Below are 17,530 nucleotides of genomic sequence, written 5' to 3' on the forward strand. Positions count from 1 at the left end.
ACATGAGTATTCTCTGGATGCTGAAGAACACACACACAGAAACACACACCACTGTTGGCCCGAGCAGGGGAGGAAAGAAAAACTCCCTTTCGAGTCCTGAAGCTTAAACGAAGCCCCCAGCTATCCCAGGCCTGTGCCGCCTGCCCCAGGTGATCTGCTTTCGCAGCTAAGGGCCTGGTGCTCGAAGCCTGATTTTCCCTGAGCAGAGCAATTCAAAACCATCTTAGTCACACGGATAGAAGGTGAAAGTATATTCCAAGCAAACTACTGGACTGAGGTTGAGTTTATCAAACCAATTACACCGAGATGTTATGGGAAGGGGTGGGGGGTGTAATCACATATGACAAGGATGATCAAAACTGCTTACACAGTAAATCAGGAAACTGATAATGGGCTGACAATGGCATATACCTGACTGAGGAATTTCAGGCTCAGATTCCCCAGGCTTGTAAAACAGAAATAACAGCACTGAACCAGCCGTGCAGCACTGCTGGGCACCTGGGCGCCTCTGGGGTGAAGGCTGGAGGGTGAGGAAGGCCTGGTACTGGGGGTGGGGATGGGCAAAGGAGCCCCTCTGATAGGCCCACCTCCAAGACCGTGGTTTGCAGGAAGCAATTTCTCTCGTTGCCCTGCTCAAAAACATCTTAATGGGTCCTGACCTTGGACACCACAGAAACACAGCACTAAGTCAAGGGACTCTTTGGGGAGCGGAAAGAGACAGAAAGAAGTCAAAGGTGTCCATTGCGGTGAGGACTGGAGACTGCCGAGCACCACCCGGCAGAAGTCGGGGAGAAGAATCACTCTGCAGTTTCTGGCCTAAGCTGACTTGCTGAGGAATGGCCTAGAAAGCTATGTGGGCCTTCTCGACGATGTAAGGAAGCACCCCACCCGCTGGGAAGGTCTCCCTCCTTTTGAGACCCTGCCTCTCAGGTGTTTAGAGAGCCATCCAGGGTAGGCAAGGCATGGAGAGTGGGGTCATTGTGTATCCCAAATAAAATAGTAATAAATTAACTTTGGGGAACACAGAGTCACTGCAGGATCCGCGGAGCCCAGAGCAAAAGCCAACTGCAGGAGATACCTAATGAATCACTGACAGACAAAACACAAAAACAGAGGCCCTAAATAAAGCAACTGACCTGGAAAAGGAAATAAATACCTGCATTTTAAAGGAGGGGCCTCACATTCCTCTGTGCATCACTGGGCTTTGTTTTCCATTCACAACGTGGTGCCTTGAAACACCCTAACAAGTTTGGCTGACTCAGGGCACGGGCTTAAACTTTATCAACGCCTGCAACAGTCGTGATCTGCATCAAGTTCAATGTTGTCCTTTTGGCAGTTGTTGCACATAATTGAGTGAAAAAAGCTGTCAGTCTAAAGCCCCAATCCCAAGGTAAATTCACTCTGAACTAACCATCTGCCAGGGCTTCTCGCACGGTAGTCAACACGTATGATCCAGAGGACTGGATTCACTTCCTCATAATTAGATCATTCCTGAATTAAATTGATGGTCCCAGGGGAAACAAAAAAAAATGCAAAGTGTGTTTTGAGACCAGAAAGCAGAAGCCGGATGGTTTTAACAAATGCAAGAAGCTACATAGTTTTTCACAGCGATAGAGCAGCACAATAAACGATTTTTCTAAATCAGTCTTCATAACAATTATTATCTTCCATGCCACCCTCGTAATTTACATTTGGGTTTTTGTTTTGGAAGTTGAGGCATTTCTTGGAGATGCCACGCACAAACCCAAAGGATGGGTAGCTATTGTTTTCAGACCCAGGTGCCCAAGCAAGGTCAGACCAGGTTGACCAATCTTATTAAATGTTGTGAATGTCAAAGTCTCTGTGAATTTGTTGCCACACCCATGAACCTGCTGCTTCTTCAAAATAAAGGGAAAGAATTACAGGCAGTTTCTTATATTGCACAGTAGCCATGGTGGCTGGTAAGAGAGGCGGGTAGAATCACCCACTAAGAAATAAATCTGGAATCAGGCCCCCAAAACAATGCAATCATGCTGTGAGCCAAAAAAAATGGTGAAGAGATGAAACAGGGGCAGGTGGGATTCTGAAGGTTTCTCTGTAAACATGATTTCATTCCCTGCCAGTAATTGGGTGATTTGCCTCTAGTCAGATTCAGTCCTGTGGGTACTTAACTGCACAAGTATCTTCAAACCCTGCATATTAACTCAAATTTTTCCAGGGAATATTTCTGAATTAACTAAAGTATTTAGTAATTCTATTGTTCTTCAGAAGTTTGCACACCACTGGGTTATCATGACATTTCTGATGAGACAGAGACAGAAAATAGTGAACCACTGTCTCACAGGGCCTCCTCCAGCCATGGGCCAGGGAAGATTAATGTAACTCAAAATAGAATGAGACCAACTCATTTTTGCCTGAATATCCAGATTAGACATTTCAATGCCCACTTTTGTAGGGATGTGATGTGAGAGGTAAGATAAAGGAGGATGGGCAGAAACAGAGAAAGAAACATTAGGTCCTGGTAACATCACAGACTAAACAGAACCTAAGAGATTACCATATGTAACATGTCTCACACTTGCCTGATTTTAATAGCCACCTGGGGAATTTCCTAAACACACAGGGTTTTTTCGTCCTCCTGAAGATCTGGATTCAGGAGATCTGGGTGGGCCTCCATAATGTATTCTGTTATACAAGCTTACCGGAAGCAAAACTTAGGATGAAACACAGAGGCCAGAAACAAAGCAAAAATGTCAGAGCCAGAAAAGTAATGATGTCATGATGCACTGATGGCCTGGGTTGGGGGCAGGGGGGACACATCCCTATATGTACACACCCTGGGGAGGGCACTTAGGGGCCAGGGTCCTAACACCCTCACAGCAATGGGAGATGTGACCTTGTACCCTTGCTAGGCCAAAAGCTAGAACTGAGATCTCTACTAAAACAGAGATCCATAAAACATTTCCCCCTTCATGAAAGAAACATTACAAAAACTCTACCTCTGACCAAAGGAAGTGAAAAAGAAACTCGCCACCTACTGAGAATTCCAGGTGGGTAATAAAAAAAAAAAATCTCCTATAAGAAGTTGAAATCCTAAACCAATGTAATATGCAACTGTATCCAGGTTCTGAATTTATACTACCCTTGTGCTGTAAGATAGGAACACTTCTACAGCTCCATATATACAGGACTCCCTGATGAAAAAATTCTGATTGGAGATGAATCTGCAATCAAAAACTACGTAAGGAAAAGATCCGTTATACATCAGATACAAATAAAAATATTAGCACCATAAGAACTTGACATAATAGAATATTATGGTAGGTTCTATAGAATAAGCTACTCTGAAATTATTAAAGAGGTTAAAAAAAAAGAAAGAGGATAAACAATGAAGCGACAGAACACTATGGCAAAAAATAGACAAATTTGAAAAAAAATTTCTAGAAAGGACAAATATTAGTCATTTAAAATTAAAAACTCAAAGAACGTGACACAAAAGAATATGTTTGGTATGTTTCCACTCATACGAAACTCAATACAAGCAAAACTAATCTATGACAATGGAAGTCGAAAGAACATTTAGCTTTGGGAACAGGCAATGTCCTCTATCTTGATCTGGGTGACAATTACAGAAGAGTAATCACAGGTAATGCCATGATTATTCTTTGAATGCATATTAAACAGCCATGTAAAAAATTCAATGGGCAGTTTAGACGCAAATTAGACATAGAAGGTTAGTGAACTCAAAGAAAAAAGCAAGGAGATTGCCCAGAATGTTGAACAGAGAGAAACAGAGATAAAAGATATGAAAGAGAAGAGAAACAGAAGATGAAATGAGATCTCACATACATCTAAAAGGAGTTTCAGAAAGAGAAAAGAGACAAGGTCTGAGAATTTTCCAGAAGGAAAGCATTATCAGAATGAATAAGCACACCGAATCCTGAGCAGAATGAACACATAAATCCACAAATAAACATATCATAGCGACCCTGCAGAACAGCAAAGACAGAGAAAAGGTTAAAAGCAACCATGAAGACAAATTACCTATAAAGAAGCAACAATTTGACTGACAGCCAACACATCATCTACACAATTGGTTCCTTCTATTGGTCAAAGGCCACTGCCAACTTGTTGACAACGTGGAGAATGCATTTTGTTTGAAATGACTGAAGGGAGAACATTTTTCTCACTAAGAGCCTTCCATGTTAAATGCGTCCTTCATTCACTTTTTCAACAGGTTTTTACTGAGCACCTACTATGTGCCACCCTGGTCAAGGAACTTCCCCGCTCTCAAAGAGCTCAAAACTCTGGATTCAGATACTTTGACAGTAGAAATACAGGTGATCTAAAAGGCCAAGGAAATATATCTAACCCAGAGGAGAGAGGTCAGGGAAAGCTTCCAAGAACAAGCAAATCCAAGCTGAGATCCATCAGATGAACAGGATTAGCAAGGGAGGACTTCAATCTGTGAGAGCAAGGGAAGACTGTCTGCGCTGCTGTATCCCTAGGATTCAGAACAGTACCTGGCACCAGGGAGGTGCTCTGTAATTGCTTACTGAATGAATGAGTGACGGGCAAATCAGTGGAGTGGCGAGAACACAGGTATAAGGGAAAGCAGGTGAAGGCGAAAAAGTATTGCCTGTTTGAGCACCAAAGTTCAGTATAGCTAGAGAACAGAGTATGTATGTGAGTGCGGGGAAGACGGGGTGATGAGGAGACAGGTGCAGGATGAGGCTTGAAAGCTAGACAGGGACCAATTTAGGCTACGTTAAAGGGTGTAGATTTTATTTTAAGAGCAATAGGAATTCAATGAAGGGTTTTAAGCAAGGGAGGGGTATATTAGATTTGCATTTGCAAAAATCACTTGGGTCCTAGTGTCAATGTCAGGGAAGTTAGCACTGTTCTATAAGGAGAGAGAATACTTCCTCACCAGTAACATGAGGAGCCGCTTTCAGATTTCACCCAAAAGAGCTTGAGAGAGAAGATGGGAGGGAGGGAGAGAAAGAGAAGAGGGAAGCAGGGGGAGAGGGCAGCGGGGTGGAGGAGGGAGGGAAGGAGAGAGACCAAGAGACCGTGCAGGAGCAGGTCTAAGAAATAAACATAAAATCCTGGCTATCCACATCCTGCGGCGGGTGTGTTTTCCAATCAGCCCCGAGGCTTATGGCAGAGATAAAATAGGAAAGGAATATGTCCCCAGCTCCAGCTGAACATTCTGTTCAGGCTTTTCAATCTAAAAACTCCAGTGTGCTGGTCGGCACCGTTGCTGTTCTCATGTTGTTTGCCCTGCACAGGGCCAAACCCTGCCTCGAAATACCAACGTGTCACATGTGGGCCCAGGCAAGTCTCACTAACTTTATGAAGTTTGGGTTTCCCCCCTTCTTGCGAAAGCAGTGAACCAGAGAAGGGTCCATGGTAATAATTATGAATTTCCTTGTACGGACGGCTTCCATACCAGGGGCGGCAAGCCCACAAGAGTCTGGCTGAATAAAACCATGCCCCAGCCAGTGCCAAGTTCAGCGGCTTCTCTGTTGGCAGCTCCTGGTAGGGCTGCAAAGCGCTGAAGGAGCTGGGGGAGTTTCTGAGGATATGTTCACGGGCCCTGGCATGTGGTAAACTCGGCATCTTTAATAGTCACAGTCCATGGCACATGCAGCTGCCAAGTCGCAATCACAGGTTGCTCTGAACAGTCGGTTAAAGTTACTTGTCAGGACTGCATGCAGGAATTCCTCCAGCAAGATCGGGGTTTCGGTTTGTCTAGTCAGCCGGAAGTCGGCCAGGGCAGTGAGGAAGAGTTAAATCTCAAGGAGTTCTCTGGCAGGACCACCTCCAGCCCGGGAAGGGCAACAGGATACCTAAGGAATGAAAGGAAAACCTGCAACCGGAATGATGAAGCAGCTGCCACAGGAACAGCCAGAGGGCAAGAGAGAGTAAAGAACCATCTCTAGGGGCGGCTGTGGTCAGCTGACTTGGCTGAACCCTGCACAACTCCAAGGAGCTCCATCCGCCGAGACTGCAACCTCCCACCTCTGCAGATGGAGAGGAGCATAAACAGAGACAAAAAGGCCCCCCGGGCCCCAGGGCTGCTGTCTAGACACCATTATCACAGTCAGGGGAAGGGGACGAGAGCTGTGGTACGGGAGGTCCATGTCCTGGGCTCTGACTAAGCCACTTGCAAGAGGCCTCAGTCTTCTCATCTGCAAGATGGGGATCATAATACTTGCCTCATAGGGAGGTAGAGAGAATTTTAAGAGCTGAGCTCAGTGTGCTCAGGGCCTGGAGCAGAGTAAGTGACCAATAAGTAGGAGCTCGTAACTATTAGGAACTCTTATCAAATCACATATCAAAGTAACTGTTCTTGCAAACTCACTGAAGATACAGATAATATTTTATTTCATATCTGTAACCTAAATGCCTAGTACAGGATAATATTTTATTTCATATCTGTAACCTAAATGCCTGGTACAGGGCCTGGTAAGCATAAGAACTGAATACATGGTTGTGGAAGGAAGGAGAGAGGAGGACGGAGGGAGGTGGAGAGGGAGAGAGGCGGGGACTGGGTCCTTTATTTCTCTATCTTTGGCTCCCAGCAACAGTAGCAGGCCCTACAGCGAATGCTAACATTGTCACAGATATCGTTTGTTGTATGGAAAGTATCTACTCATCATCTACTTATTCACAAAACGATAGTTGAGTGTCTGCTGTATGCAAAGCCCTGTGTTGGGATCACTGGAAAACACAGAGGTAACTCTACTGCATCCCTATCCTCAAGGATCTCACGATTTAGGCAGAGACTCATACTTAAATACTTCTAGTAATGATCAGCTGTGATAATACTGTAACATGGGTCCAAATAAGACAGGCCACTGGCCTTCCCTCCCTTGCCCCACCCACAAAGTGACATGACACTTTTCTCCTAACTGGTTTCTTCCTGCGTGAGAGGAGGAAATTTTTTCCCTCTTTAAAGCCGTGGGAGAGAAGGGTAAGAATGTGATCATGCCTGGATGCAGCCTGCTCATCCTTAGGAAGGCCTGGAAGCACCCAGCCCTGGGCAGGCTTCTCTGCCCACAGCTACCATAGCTCAGGCTTGGCACAAAGGAGGGTCTGAGGTTTACTGAAGAATGTCCTGGTTTATCTTTCTCTACAGTAACCTACCATATGGATTCAACCCAGGCAAAGCTTTCCCAGGATCGAAGAGGCAGGTTGTGATGCTCTAAACATCACTTTCACCACTGGGAATAGTAAACAGTCTAACATCTAAATTCCAAAAGATATTACTGATGCTGTTTATAATTAGCATGCTAAATAAAACGGAGTCAAGCTGCTGGCTTACAGAGGCCTAGCCGTATTATGCAGTTGGAAGAATACACATGTGTGTGAATCTATGTGTGTACGTATACGTATGTACATACACACACACACACACATGCATGTGCACGCACACACATACACACACACTACTTGTGGGCCCAATTTCTGAGATTTAGACTAGAGTATGGCTACAAAACATATTGACCCCATGGAGGTGAGAAAGACAAAGGGAGTAGCCTTTCTCCTTCATCCTCCATGACACACTAGCCAAGAAAACTGAATGGACCTGGGAATAGATGAAGATAGAAACATATTGCAGATTAGCCACATTTCAAAAGGTAAACTCCAAACTGGAGAACCATTTGAGAAGCATCAAGAGTACTGAATTGCTACCCTCCATTAGCTAAGAGCCTACCAAACGCCCTACACATCTCATTTTCACTCACAACACAAAAAGAACACCAAATATCGAAATCCCTAGAGTCTAGCCTATGGCATCTCTTTCAAGAAATCAATGGCCCAAATTTAACTCAAGCTTCTCTCATTCTATCCACCTTTTCTTCACAATTATATTCAGTGGTCTTTGTGATTCATAGCTGAAAAGTGAAGCATGAATTTCTCTGCAAGTATTTCCCTCTCTGGATTTGTTGTTGCTCATAATAATTCTGATGACTTTCAGAGGAAAATGCTGAAAAGTAACATTATTATGTCAGAGTAATGGCCAGTATCCTTAACACTTGCTTCCAAGTATTTCATCACCCAATGTGTAAAACAACAAGCAGGCTGTCATTGGGAAAGCTTTTGAGTCAAGTTCATTTATGGGGAAACCTCACATTTACATTAATTGTATATCATGGAGAAGGGTCCACAGCTAGTGTTTTCCCATTTACTGATAGTTACTACATGGTTGTTTGATCACGTTTTCAATGACCCAGACAGCTCAGTCCACTAACTTGGAAGATTTTAAGTGGTTTAAAACACAAAATTCTGGCCTCTTCTACTAAAGAAGATATGAGATAAAGAATTAGCATTTCTCTAAGAGAGATCTGTTCTTTCCCCATATGGAGTAGGCTACAGTGAGAATAAGTGTCCCACAGGACAAAAAAGGAAGAAAAAGGAAACTATCAACTAATGAATGGATAAAGCAAATGTAGTTATGTCCATACAATGGAATAGGATTCAGCAATAAAAAGGACCCAGATACCAATACCTGCTACAACGTAGATGAACTCCAAAACCATGATACTAAGTAAAAGAGGTCAGACACAAAAGACCACATATTATATGATTACATTTAAATAAACATCCAGAAAAGGCAAATCTCCAGGGACAGAAAGTAGATGAATGACTCTTAGACTGGGCCATAGGTGGGTGTAGTGACAACAAATGGGCATGAGGGATCTTTTGGGGGTGACAGAAGGTGTTCCACAACTGGATCGTGGTGGTGGTTATACAACTGTATAAATTTACTAAAAATCATTGACTTGTATACTTCAGAAGGGTGAATTTTATGATAGGTAAAATTATGACTCTTTTTAAAAAAAAGGGAGAAAAAAATAAGGAATGTATATTCATTGTTGCATTTAAAACTTGGGCCTTAGTCACGAGGTCACAGAACGTCAGACCTGGCAGAACTTGTAGCTCAGTGCCTCCGTAAGCTACACCTGGGACTCACCTGAAGAAGGTGGGGCTGGGGGGCTGGGGGAGGGTGGGAGGAGGTGGTGGTGGTGAAAGCCAGTTGCTCAAAGCCACTTCCATGATTAATGGTCAAGCTGGGATGAGAACCCAGGTCTCTTGATTACTGGTCTAGTGCACTACTCACAACTTATCTTTATTATTTTGCTTCATGCAAACTCCCAAGGCATTAATCATACAGATAACCATTCACAAACAGATGTGCTTGAGTCAAAGGTCAACGTTTTGGGGAATATAGAACATACTGGATAACCTATGAATTAGTTATTCTCTGCTTGCATTAGTGCTTGTATATTTCATTTTCTTGTCTTCTCAATATTTGTTTTTATGTGAAACCTGTGCCTGTTTATGACCTTTAGATTGAAAACTCTTCCCTTACCCAAAAGAGTCACAGATGCGTTTTTTTTAGAAGCTGAATCGACTCTAAAAGGCTCACTGCTTCAGTACCACCAACAGCAAACATCCAAATTCAGACCTAGCCACAGGGGCTTGTCTTTCTAATAGAAATGTAAAATAGATCTTTATTTGCCACAAAATTAACATGTGATCCAATTATGCAGAATAGGAAGGAATTTGTCGTTGAATTACATTAAAAAAAAATCACCCACACTAATTTAAAACAATGATACCACAGACTTAATTACCTTGGGCTTTACTACTGTAGCTTTCAAACAGTACAGGAATATGATGAGACACAGCCATGCCTACGATAAAACATACACAGAAAAATCGGATTCTGTTTAAGCAAACAAATGAGCAAGTTAAGAATTTTGAACAACTTTTTGGAGACAAATTGATCACCCTGAAAATTATTAGAAAGCGTTAAGTGTCAACCAACATTATAGACTATATGTATGTGTCCCTGCCCCCTCCCAAATTCATATGTTGAAGCCATAACCGCTGCCCCCTGTAATGATATTAGGAGGTGAGATCTTTGGGAGGTAAACAGGTTTAGATGAGGTCATGAGGGTGGGGTCCCCATTGGGATTAGTGCCCTTATAAGAAAAGGAAGAGACACCAGAACTTCTCTCCATCAAGTGAGGATACAGTAAAAAGACGCCCATCGGTAAGCCAGGAAGAGGGTCCTCGTTAAGAACCAAATCTGCCAGCACCAGGGTCTGAACTTCCCAGGCTCCAGAACCATGAGAAAATAAACGTGGTTTAAGCCACCCAGTCTATGGTATTTTGTCACTGCAGCCTAAGCTAAGACAACCAAATACTTCCATTACAGTTGTGCAGACCGCTGTACAATTCATTACAGTGATCAAGGTTAAGTGGTTATACAACATCCTTTCTCAGGAACTCAATCAGAGGTTAGTTATACATGTGCATTAAAGTATGTGAGAAAATATTTAGCCTTCCTAAATCTGCATTTTGTAAGGGGCTATTCTTGCAGTGACTTACTTATACATTTATAGCCTATCTACCAATGCTTTCGCCTTGGCATAAAGTGAAAATTAAAATAGAACTGCATATTTAGCTCAACTTCCCTGTCACAGAACCAGTCCTTAACTTTCTGAAATATATGACTTTAGCTTTAAAACAATGCCCATCTCCAAACCGCTTCGCTTTTCAGTTGTCTGTATACACAGGGGCCAGCTGGATGGACACTCCCAGGATGCTGGGGTTCCCAGACAGGCAGGTGTCTCCTCCTCCGGAAACACAGAGGAAAATATACAGTTAATGAGGAGGGACAGAGCTTCACTGACCAGTAGGAGTGGAAGCTCAGAATTTAAATATACCAATGACCTCATGCTCAAGAAGGTTCCAAACTGCCCAAGGGATCAAACTTGTCTAGCCAGTCTTTCTCTAACAAAGCCCAAAACTCTTCCCCTATTCCACCTGACTGACTCATGCGATACCTAAAGTGGAAAGAAAATTCCAAAACTGAAGGCAGTACTTGTGCAACGAGGTCTGTGAGCCCTAAACCAGAGGATCTTTGGGGCAGGAATAAAGATTCTGTTTCAAATCACAGAGCCTAACCTCATACCTGTTATAACAGAAGCAAATAAAATAACCTCAAAATGCACAACCTCTAAACTATGAAATCCTATATATGCCCTAATTTTCTCAAATGACTCAGTTTACCTAATTTGTGAAAGAAAAAGGCAGAACTGGGAAAAATAGAAATATGTGAGGTGGGCTAAAGCTATGGATACTTTTTTCTTTAAAAAAAAAAAGTAAGTAAATGGAATAAAATGAACTCACTGAAAGCTTGAGCAATAAAGGGAAAAAACTGCACCACTCGAAGACAACTAAGCTAATGATCATAAATATCTACTCTGAGCTATTTCCTCTCAGGATCCTTATAGAGCCTCAACCGTCTGCAAGCCGACACTGGACCCTTTAAAACATAACCCAACCTATGCTTCCTCACTAGGAGCCGGAACTCTCTTCCTGCATCTCCGCACAGAAAGGCCGTGACCCTCAGCTTTCCCTGGCTCTTGGGATGGTGGCCAAAGCAAGAAGTCAGGCTGGAGAACTCCCCAAGGTGGTTCTCAGGTAACCAGCTGGTTAGATTTCATCTTGTGTGGGTTAGCTTAGCCTCGCTAAGCAAAGGAGACACTTGGCCCGGGCTGTGAATGATTTCTGTTTAGATTTCTTCAGGCCTTGATTCTAAACAGCCCAAAGAAAGGCTCCGCTGTCCCAAAGGGCACCTTTCAAGAGCAACAAAAATAGGACGCTCACTGAACAAAAGGGGACTGTTTGGCCACCAACGTCCTGAACGGGGTCTGACCGTAGAACTGGAAGGGCTTTCTGCAAAGTTAAAAAGACCGAGAAGAAAACAGCAGCAAGAAAAGAATCATCACAGAATTACCCACTCCAAACCTTCCTTGCCCTCCTCAGAAGTGCCAACGGATAAAATTTAAACCTCTTTGAAGAAAACTCCAGCCGGAGCTCAGCTTTCGGGTCTTAGAAGACACTGGCGTCCCAAGGCCTCCCCACTGTCAGATCAAACACACACAAAACAGTTCCCTGATATGTGCCTGGTTTCCCCCATACCACACAAAACAGGCTTTCGTGTTAATCTGCGTATCGCACTGTGGGGAGAGGCCTCTAATTTCACAGCACGGAGATAACACAAATAATTCATGTGACATATTAGCGGCGTACCTGTGGGGAAAGTGTTTAGTCAGGGCTCACTGAAATCAATAGGAGCTCAGCCACCACATCAGAAGGCAAAGAGAGGGCCCTTCCAACAGGCTAAGCCCCTCCTGTCACACTCACTGGAGTTGCTTCAAGTCAACAGGTCTCCCTAATTACACAACACTTCTTTATTCTTTAGTCGCTCTGTGGCCTGCGACATTATCAACTTCCTTCCAGGGCCTTCAGAGGCTACTGAATACTGGAAAGCTCCTTGCAAACAGTAAGTGCTGCAAACATGCAGAACAGCGATCCCACTAGAATCATTACCAACATTATCACCACCAGCCCACCAACAAACACTTGTGCATTTCTTTGTCTCTTGCTGGTCAACTTAAAAAAAAGTTGTTTCCCTTTAGTTTCCCATGGCTAGACCCATCCTTTGAAGATCTCACACCCTTTCTCGAGACCCTCTTGCAACCTTCTCTCCCACAAAGCCTTTCTCCCAGGGCAATGTGGCTCTCCACAGCTACTATGCATTCCACTTCTCCCAACCCTGAGATTCTGTCAAGTGTGAGGCAGATTCCCTTTAGAGACAGGATAAATCAATGCTGGACTGCGTAGAAAGCTTAAAAAAAAAAGGGCAACAACTGTACAATCATCAATTAGACATGTTGCGAACAAGACCACCATCCAAGCAGATAAAACTCAAATGCAACCCGAAGCAGCAAAGTGTATTAAAACCTCACTCTGAATTTAAAGACATTCTTGGTTTGTTCTGTGTGTGTGTGTGTGTGTGCCTCTAGTAAACATAAGATCTCCAGGTCCAAAGCCAGTTTTACGAGATACTTTTCTCTGTCACTGCACCAATCCATCCTCTTAACTTTCTTAGCCAGACCCACCTGGACCTTAGGCTCCTTTTCTCCTGATTTCACTTCAAAATCCAGGAACATGTCCTGTGTAAAAATTTCACCTGCCAGTCCCCTGTCATAAATGCTGCTTTGTAATATCTCCAGCCCGGCGGTCCCTCATGAGCTCCAGGCCCTGGTTAAAAGACTGGTTTTCCTAATCCCAAAGGTGCCATACTGTCACACGATCCCTGTCAGACCTACATTTCCAGATACTTCCCCGGCGCCTCCAACTCAGCCCATCCAACATGGAAGCCCTGCCGCCTCCCCTCTTCACGTCACACCCCAAACCGTCCCAGCCAATAATTCCACCCAACTCTGGGACTGACTCCTGTCGGAACTTCTACCATGCACCTCCAATTCCACCCCCTGGGAAATGCTCCCTCAGAGCCCACCTCCTCACCCCATTCCAGTCCCAGCCTGCAGTACGTCTCTCCAGAAGCACCACAGAGATCTACTAACTTGGCTCCTTATCACCGTCAATCCTCCACTCCAACCTCAGCATACTTAGGCTTAAGTACTTTACCAGAAAGAAATCAGCTATTTTTCACTTGCTCAAAATTTTGTCCTAGGAAAAGGTCCATCATGCTTAGCCTGGCCCCTGTCTTCTTTCTCCAGCTTCATCTCCTAGTCCTGCCCACATAGTCTATGCTTAGGCCAGGCTCCACCTCATTCACCCTACCTGAATGTGCCATGAACTTGCACTTCATGAACCCTGGCCCAGAATGCCCTCTCACTTTTTGCCCTCTAAGCAAATCACTCCCCATTTTTCCAAAAATTAGGCAGAGATACCCACTCAGTAAGCCTTCCCTGACTCCTCATGAAATGTTTCCTCCCTCTTCTGTGCACTATACACTTTGTAAATATCTCTATTATAGCACGCTCCATATTTTTTTGAAACTACTAGTTAATGTGTCTTTCCTGCCTATCGATTCTTCCCTTAATTTAACTCTGTACCTGCACTGACCAACAGGGGATGTGGCACATAGTAAGTGCTCAATTAATACCCGATGTATCAATGAAAGGAGGCAATATATTGCATCACCTTTAAACATCTGAAGCTTTCGAAGAATATTAGATTTTCTTGCCTCATCCCAGTTTTCCCTCAGCTGGCTCATCTTTCACATATTGATTCTAACCTGTACCATCACTGGCATCCTGAGGGCATTCACTAAACGACAAAGTAAGAGGCAGAGATGTGGGACAGAAAACTCAAGACAATCTACAACACTGCCCTCCAGGAACTGAGACCAATAAGAAGATAAACAGAGCTGAAGCAGCAAAATGTGACTTCAGTAAAGACTGTAACTAATGAGCGATAAAACCAGAGTGTGTTTGCTACTAAGAAATAATAATGGACAAGACCAATTAATACCAGGATGCTGTCAAACACCATGGTAATTTTCATTATAATGTTTTATTGGGCACAATGTGATACTGATATTTTTTCATCAAGGTTTGCAATAAAATTTCTCCACTAAATATATTCTTAATCCAGATGCCAGGCATGGATGCTGTGTACTCTTTCCTCAAATGCTCACGGAGTTTAAAAAAATCAACATTGTTGACCTGAGATACAGAAAGCGCACAGTTGTTTATGAAGAAAACTTGCTTTTGATATTCTGGTCATCGGAGCCAGCATTATATATATATGAAAGTTAGATATATTCTAAAGTACATAAAATCTCAACTCTTTGGACAAGGTCTTTCTGGGGTTTCAGATTACCAGGTGGTGGTACTGACTGACAATGCTGCAGAAGCAAAGATCCTGGAGTGAGGGCAGGTGAGAGATGGAGACGACCAACAAAGTCCCTTCCAGATGGCCTCTGCACGAAAACATGGAGAGGAGGTCTTGGAGGCGGCAATCCAGCCTGGAGATTAACCAGGTAAGTCTTCAGGACCTCCCTGGAAATGGCTGGAAATCCATGCACATTTACTGCCAAACTACCTCACTGATGCCAATTCTCCTGAAGGTTCAGGGATAGATAAAGTCACTGGAACCAAAGCAAAGTGTAAGGCATCCTGGGACTTTTTAATTCACATGCCCCAGTGGGAGCAGCCACATCTGATGCCGCCTTCTCAGATCCTGTTTCTGCTCTAGGGTTAGCTTATGACTTAAGGCGTAAAAATATGCCTCTCTCTTTCTGCTGTGGTAGAAGTTGTTTGGCTAATGTCCTTCCTTGGGAGACGAATGACAAAATAAAATGACCAGAGTTCCTGGGCCATTAATGCTTCTTTCCCAACTTGAGACATGTCAATTAATAGAGGCTCCCAGACATAATAAGGATGAAAAGGTGGGAACAAATACACGAAGCCTTGTTTTCAAACCCTACCCTTGATACTATTATTGACTTGGCCTGCCGTAACTGATACCTGTCCCCAGGCAGGCCAGCCAATTTGTTAAAAAGGCAACACAGGCAAGCACTTTAATGCTAGTCATATATCTTCTTCTTGATCTGCCTGACTGGTACAATATTTGTGTGCCTGTGTGTGTTTATGTGTTTGTACTTGTATATATGTGTGTATACATATATACATTTATATTTAAATACATAAAAATTCACTTTTTCACTGAACAATGGTTTATTTTCATTCACTGACTGTTCAGTATTACATAGGATTGGGGCTTCTCAGCTAGAGTCTGTTTCTTAAAGACCAGCTACTCTAAGCCTGCATGTGTGTGTATCGCTCACACCATCACAATACAAGTTAGACAAAATAGATGCTTAATGGTGTAATTCACTTTACAATGGCACTATTATTACAGCATTACTCTATTTTCATTACTACTGCATATTAGGATCAGCTTCCAACATGTTTGAGTGAAGAAATAAAACAATCTAATCACAGTGCCAATTAATTCTGTAAAAGTCAAACAGTATATCAAAACAAAAACATCTTCACAGCATCCCAGGAAGATGGGATTCCACGCCTAGCTCACTTCCTCTAGCTTCCTATGCTTCTATCCCTACAATACTTTGACCTAGCCTAGTCCAATTACAAGCCAAACATCAATCAAAGACCCTTAGCAAGCTTAAATGATTCTCCAAGGGAGGATATTATAATCCATCGGCACACCCGCACCTTGGGCTAACATTATTTTCCCAGATTTACCCAAAACCATTGTAGTACCAATAACTACTCTTTCTCTTGCTGCTCTCTCATCAGCTCAAATACTGTAACAGCAGAGTGATTTCAAGCAGGTTGTGAGTCTCTGAAAGTACTGCTTGCAAAGTGCATGTAAATTATTAGATTACATTACAAGTGAAAGACTCAGCGGTGGGTCACCATAGTGGAGCATTAATGTAGAGCAAGTTGAATGGAACCCTCGAAGACAAGCTTCTCCACTGTGATTTTTTTTGGCAGGGAGGAGAAAGTGACTAAGGGGGAAGGGAGGGCAAGCAAAGATGGTTTGCTGAGAAATGAGGCATGAGAGAGCACCCAGCAGAGTGGGAAGGAGGGCACTCCCCCAGCCTAGATGGCTGGAGGGGGCAGCCAGCCAGCGGTACTACAGGAATAGTGAGGGCGGGGGAAGGGAGCAAGGCAGACATGAGGCCCTCCTCTGGTTCAGTTGAAGGTGTGGGGTGTAACCTCAGGGAAGCCCAACAAGGGGCTGATGGGGTTGAACCTAAGTGATTCGCCTGCACTTGGCAGGATCTAGCCTGTGGCAGCGGAGCTGAGGGACTGGGATAGGATCCAGTTCAGGAAAGAGAACTGGTAGTTAAACGGAAAGACTCAGACGCCCTAGGACTCTTGCTTATTTCACAGCGCAACCAATCAGAACCAGGGAGGAGTGCTGGAAGCAAAGGGAGCTGCAGACCTGACGAGGAGACAGGGGAGAAATGGCCAGAGGGCCCCCTGCTCCTGGGTGTGCTCCGCCATCACCACCAACACTGGAGCGACACTGAACGTGTGCTGGGCATCCCGCCAGCTGCTGCACAGGCATCCTCGCAGGTGAGCTTCTCAAGTACCGTGGGAAGCCGGCATCATAAACATCCCCAGTTTTCAGGTGACATAAGAAACAGACTGAGTGGTGAATGAACTTACCTAAGGTCACACAGCTAGCACACAGCACACCTGGGCCTCACTCCCAGCAGGCTTGTACCAGTCACGTATGCTGTTCCCCAACACGTCTAGCCTTGGTCTGAGTTGCTCAAGACTGGAGCAGGCCTGAACCTGCTATGGAGGGGAGGATTGGTGGATCCAAGAGAGACAGAAGTGGGACAAACAAGGGTGGCTGGGTCCAAACCCAAGGCCCAGTTGGAGGTAGAAGCAACTAGAAGCTGCACTTGCAGAGCTGGGAGGTGCAGAGCTGAATCTTTTGAGGCAGCAACCAGCTCTGCAGGGCAACGTGGGAGAGACGATCTGCACAGTTAATGAGCACCAACTTTTTGCAAGGCGCTGTGCAGGGGTGAAAAGAATAAACCATGGAGCTCGTCTTCTTGCGGGGACTAGACTCCTGCCCAGGAAATAACACTAGAAGATAGTGTAAGGGAACCTGGTGAAGGAAGAGGCCACATGCTGATTGAATGAGTAAGGCCCATGTGACTGACCAC

The 17,530-nt window shown here is 44.1% G+C and overlaps 1 protein-coding gene across 5 annotated transcripts in view; it reads right to left on the minus strand.

The window, feature by feature from the left end:
- The window catches only part of RORA (RAR related orphan receptor A), a 741,859-nt gene that overhangs the window by 712,287 nt on the left and 12,042 nt on the right, over positions 1-17,530 (minus strand). For 3 of the 5 annotated variants that reach the window (XM_055088011.1, XM_055088015.1, XM_055088016.1), the window contains one exon: positions 9,627-9,686. The exons of the other annotated variants lie outside the window; for them this stretch is intronic. In XM_055088011.1, coding sequence (XP_054943986.1) covers positions 9,627-9,686 — 60 coding nt within the window. The remainder of the gene's footprint in view (positions 1-9,626; positions 9,687-17,530) is intronic. 5 annotated transcript variants of the gene reach the window in all.

Source organism: Physeter macrocephalus, chromosome 11, assembly GCF_002837175.3.
Source record: "Physeter macrocephalus isolate SW-GA chromosome 11, ASM283717v5, whole genome shotgun sequence".
Taxonomy (NCBI): Eukaryota; Metazoa; Chordata; class Mammalia; order Artiodactyla; family Physeteridae; genus Physeter; species Physeter macrocephalus.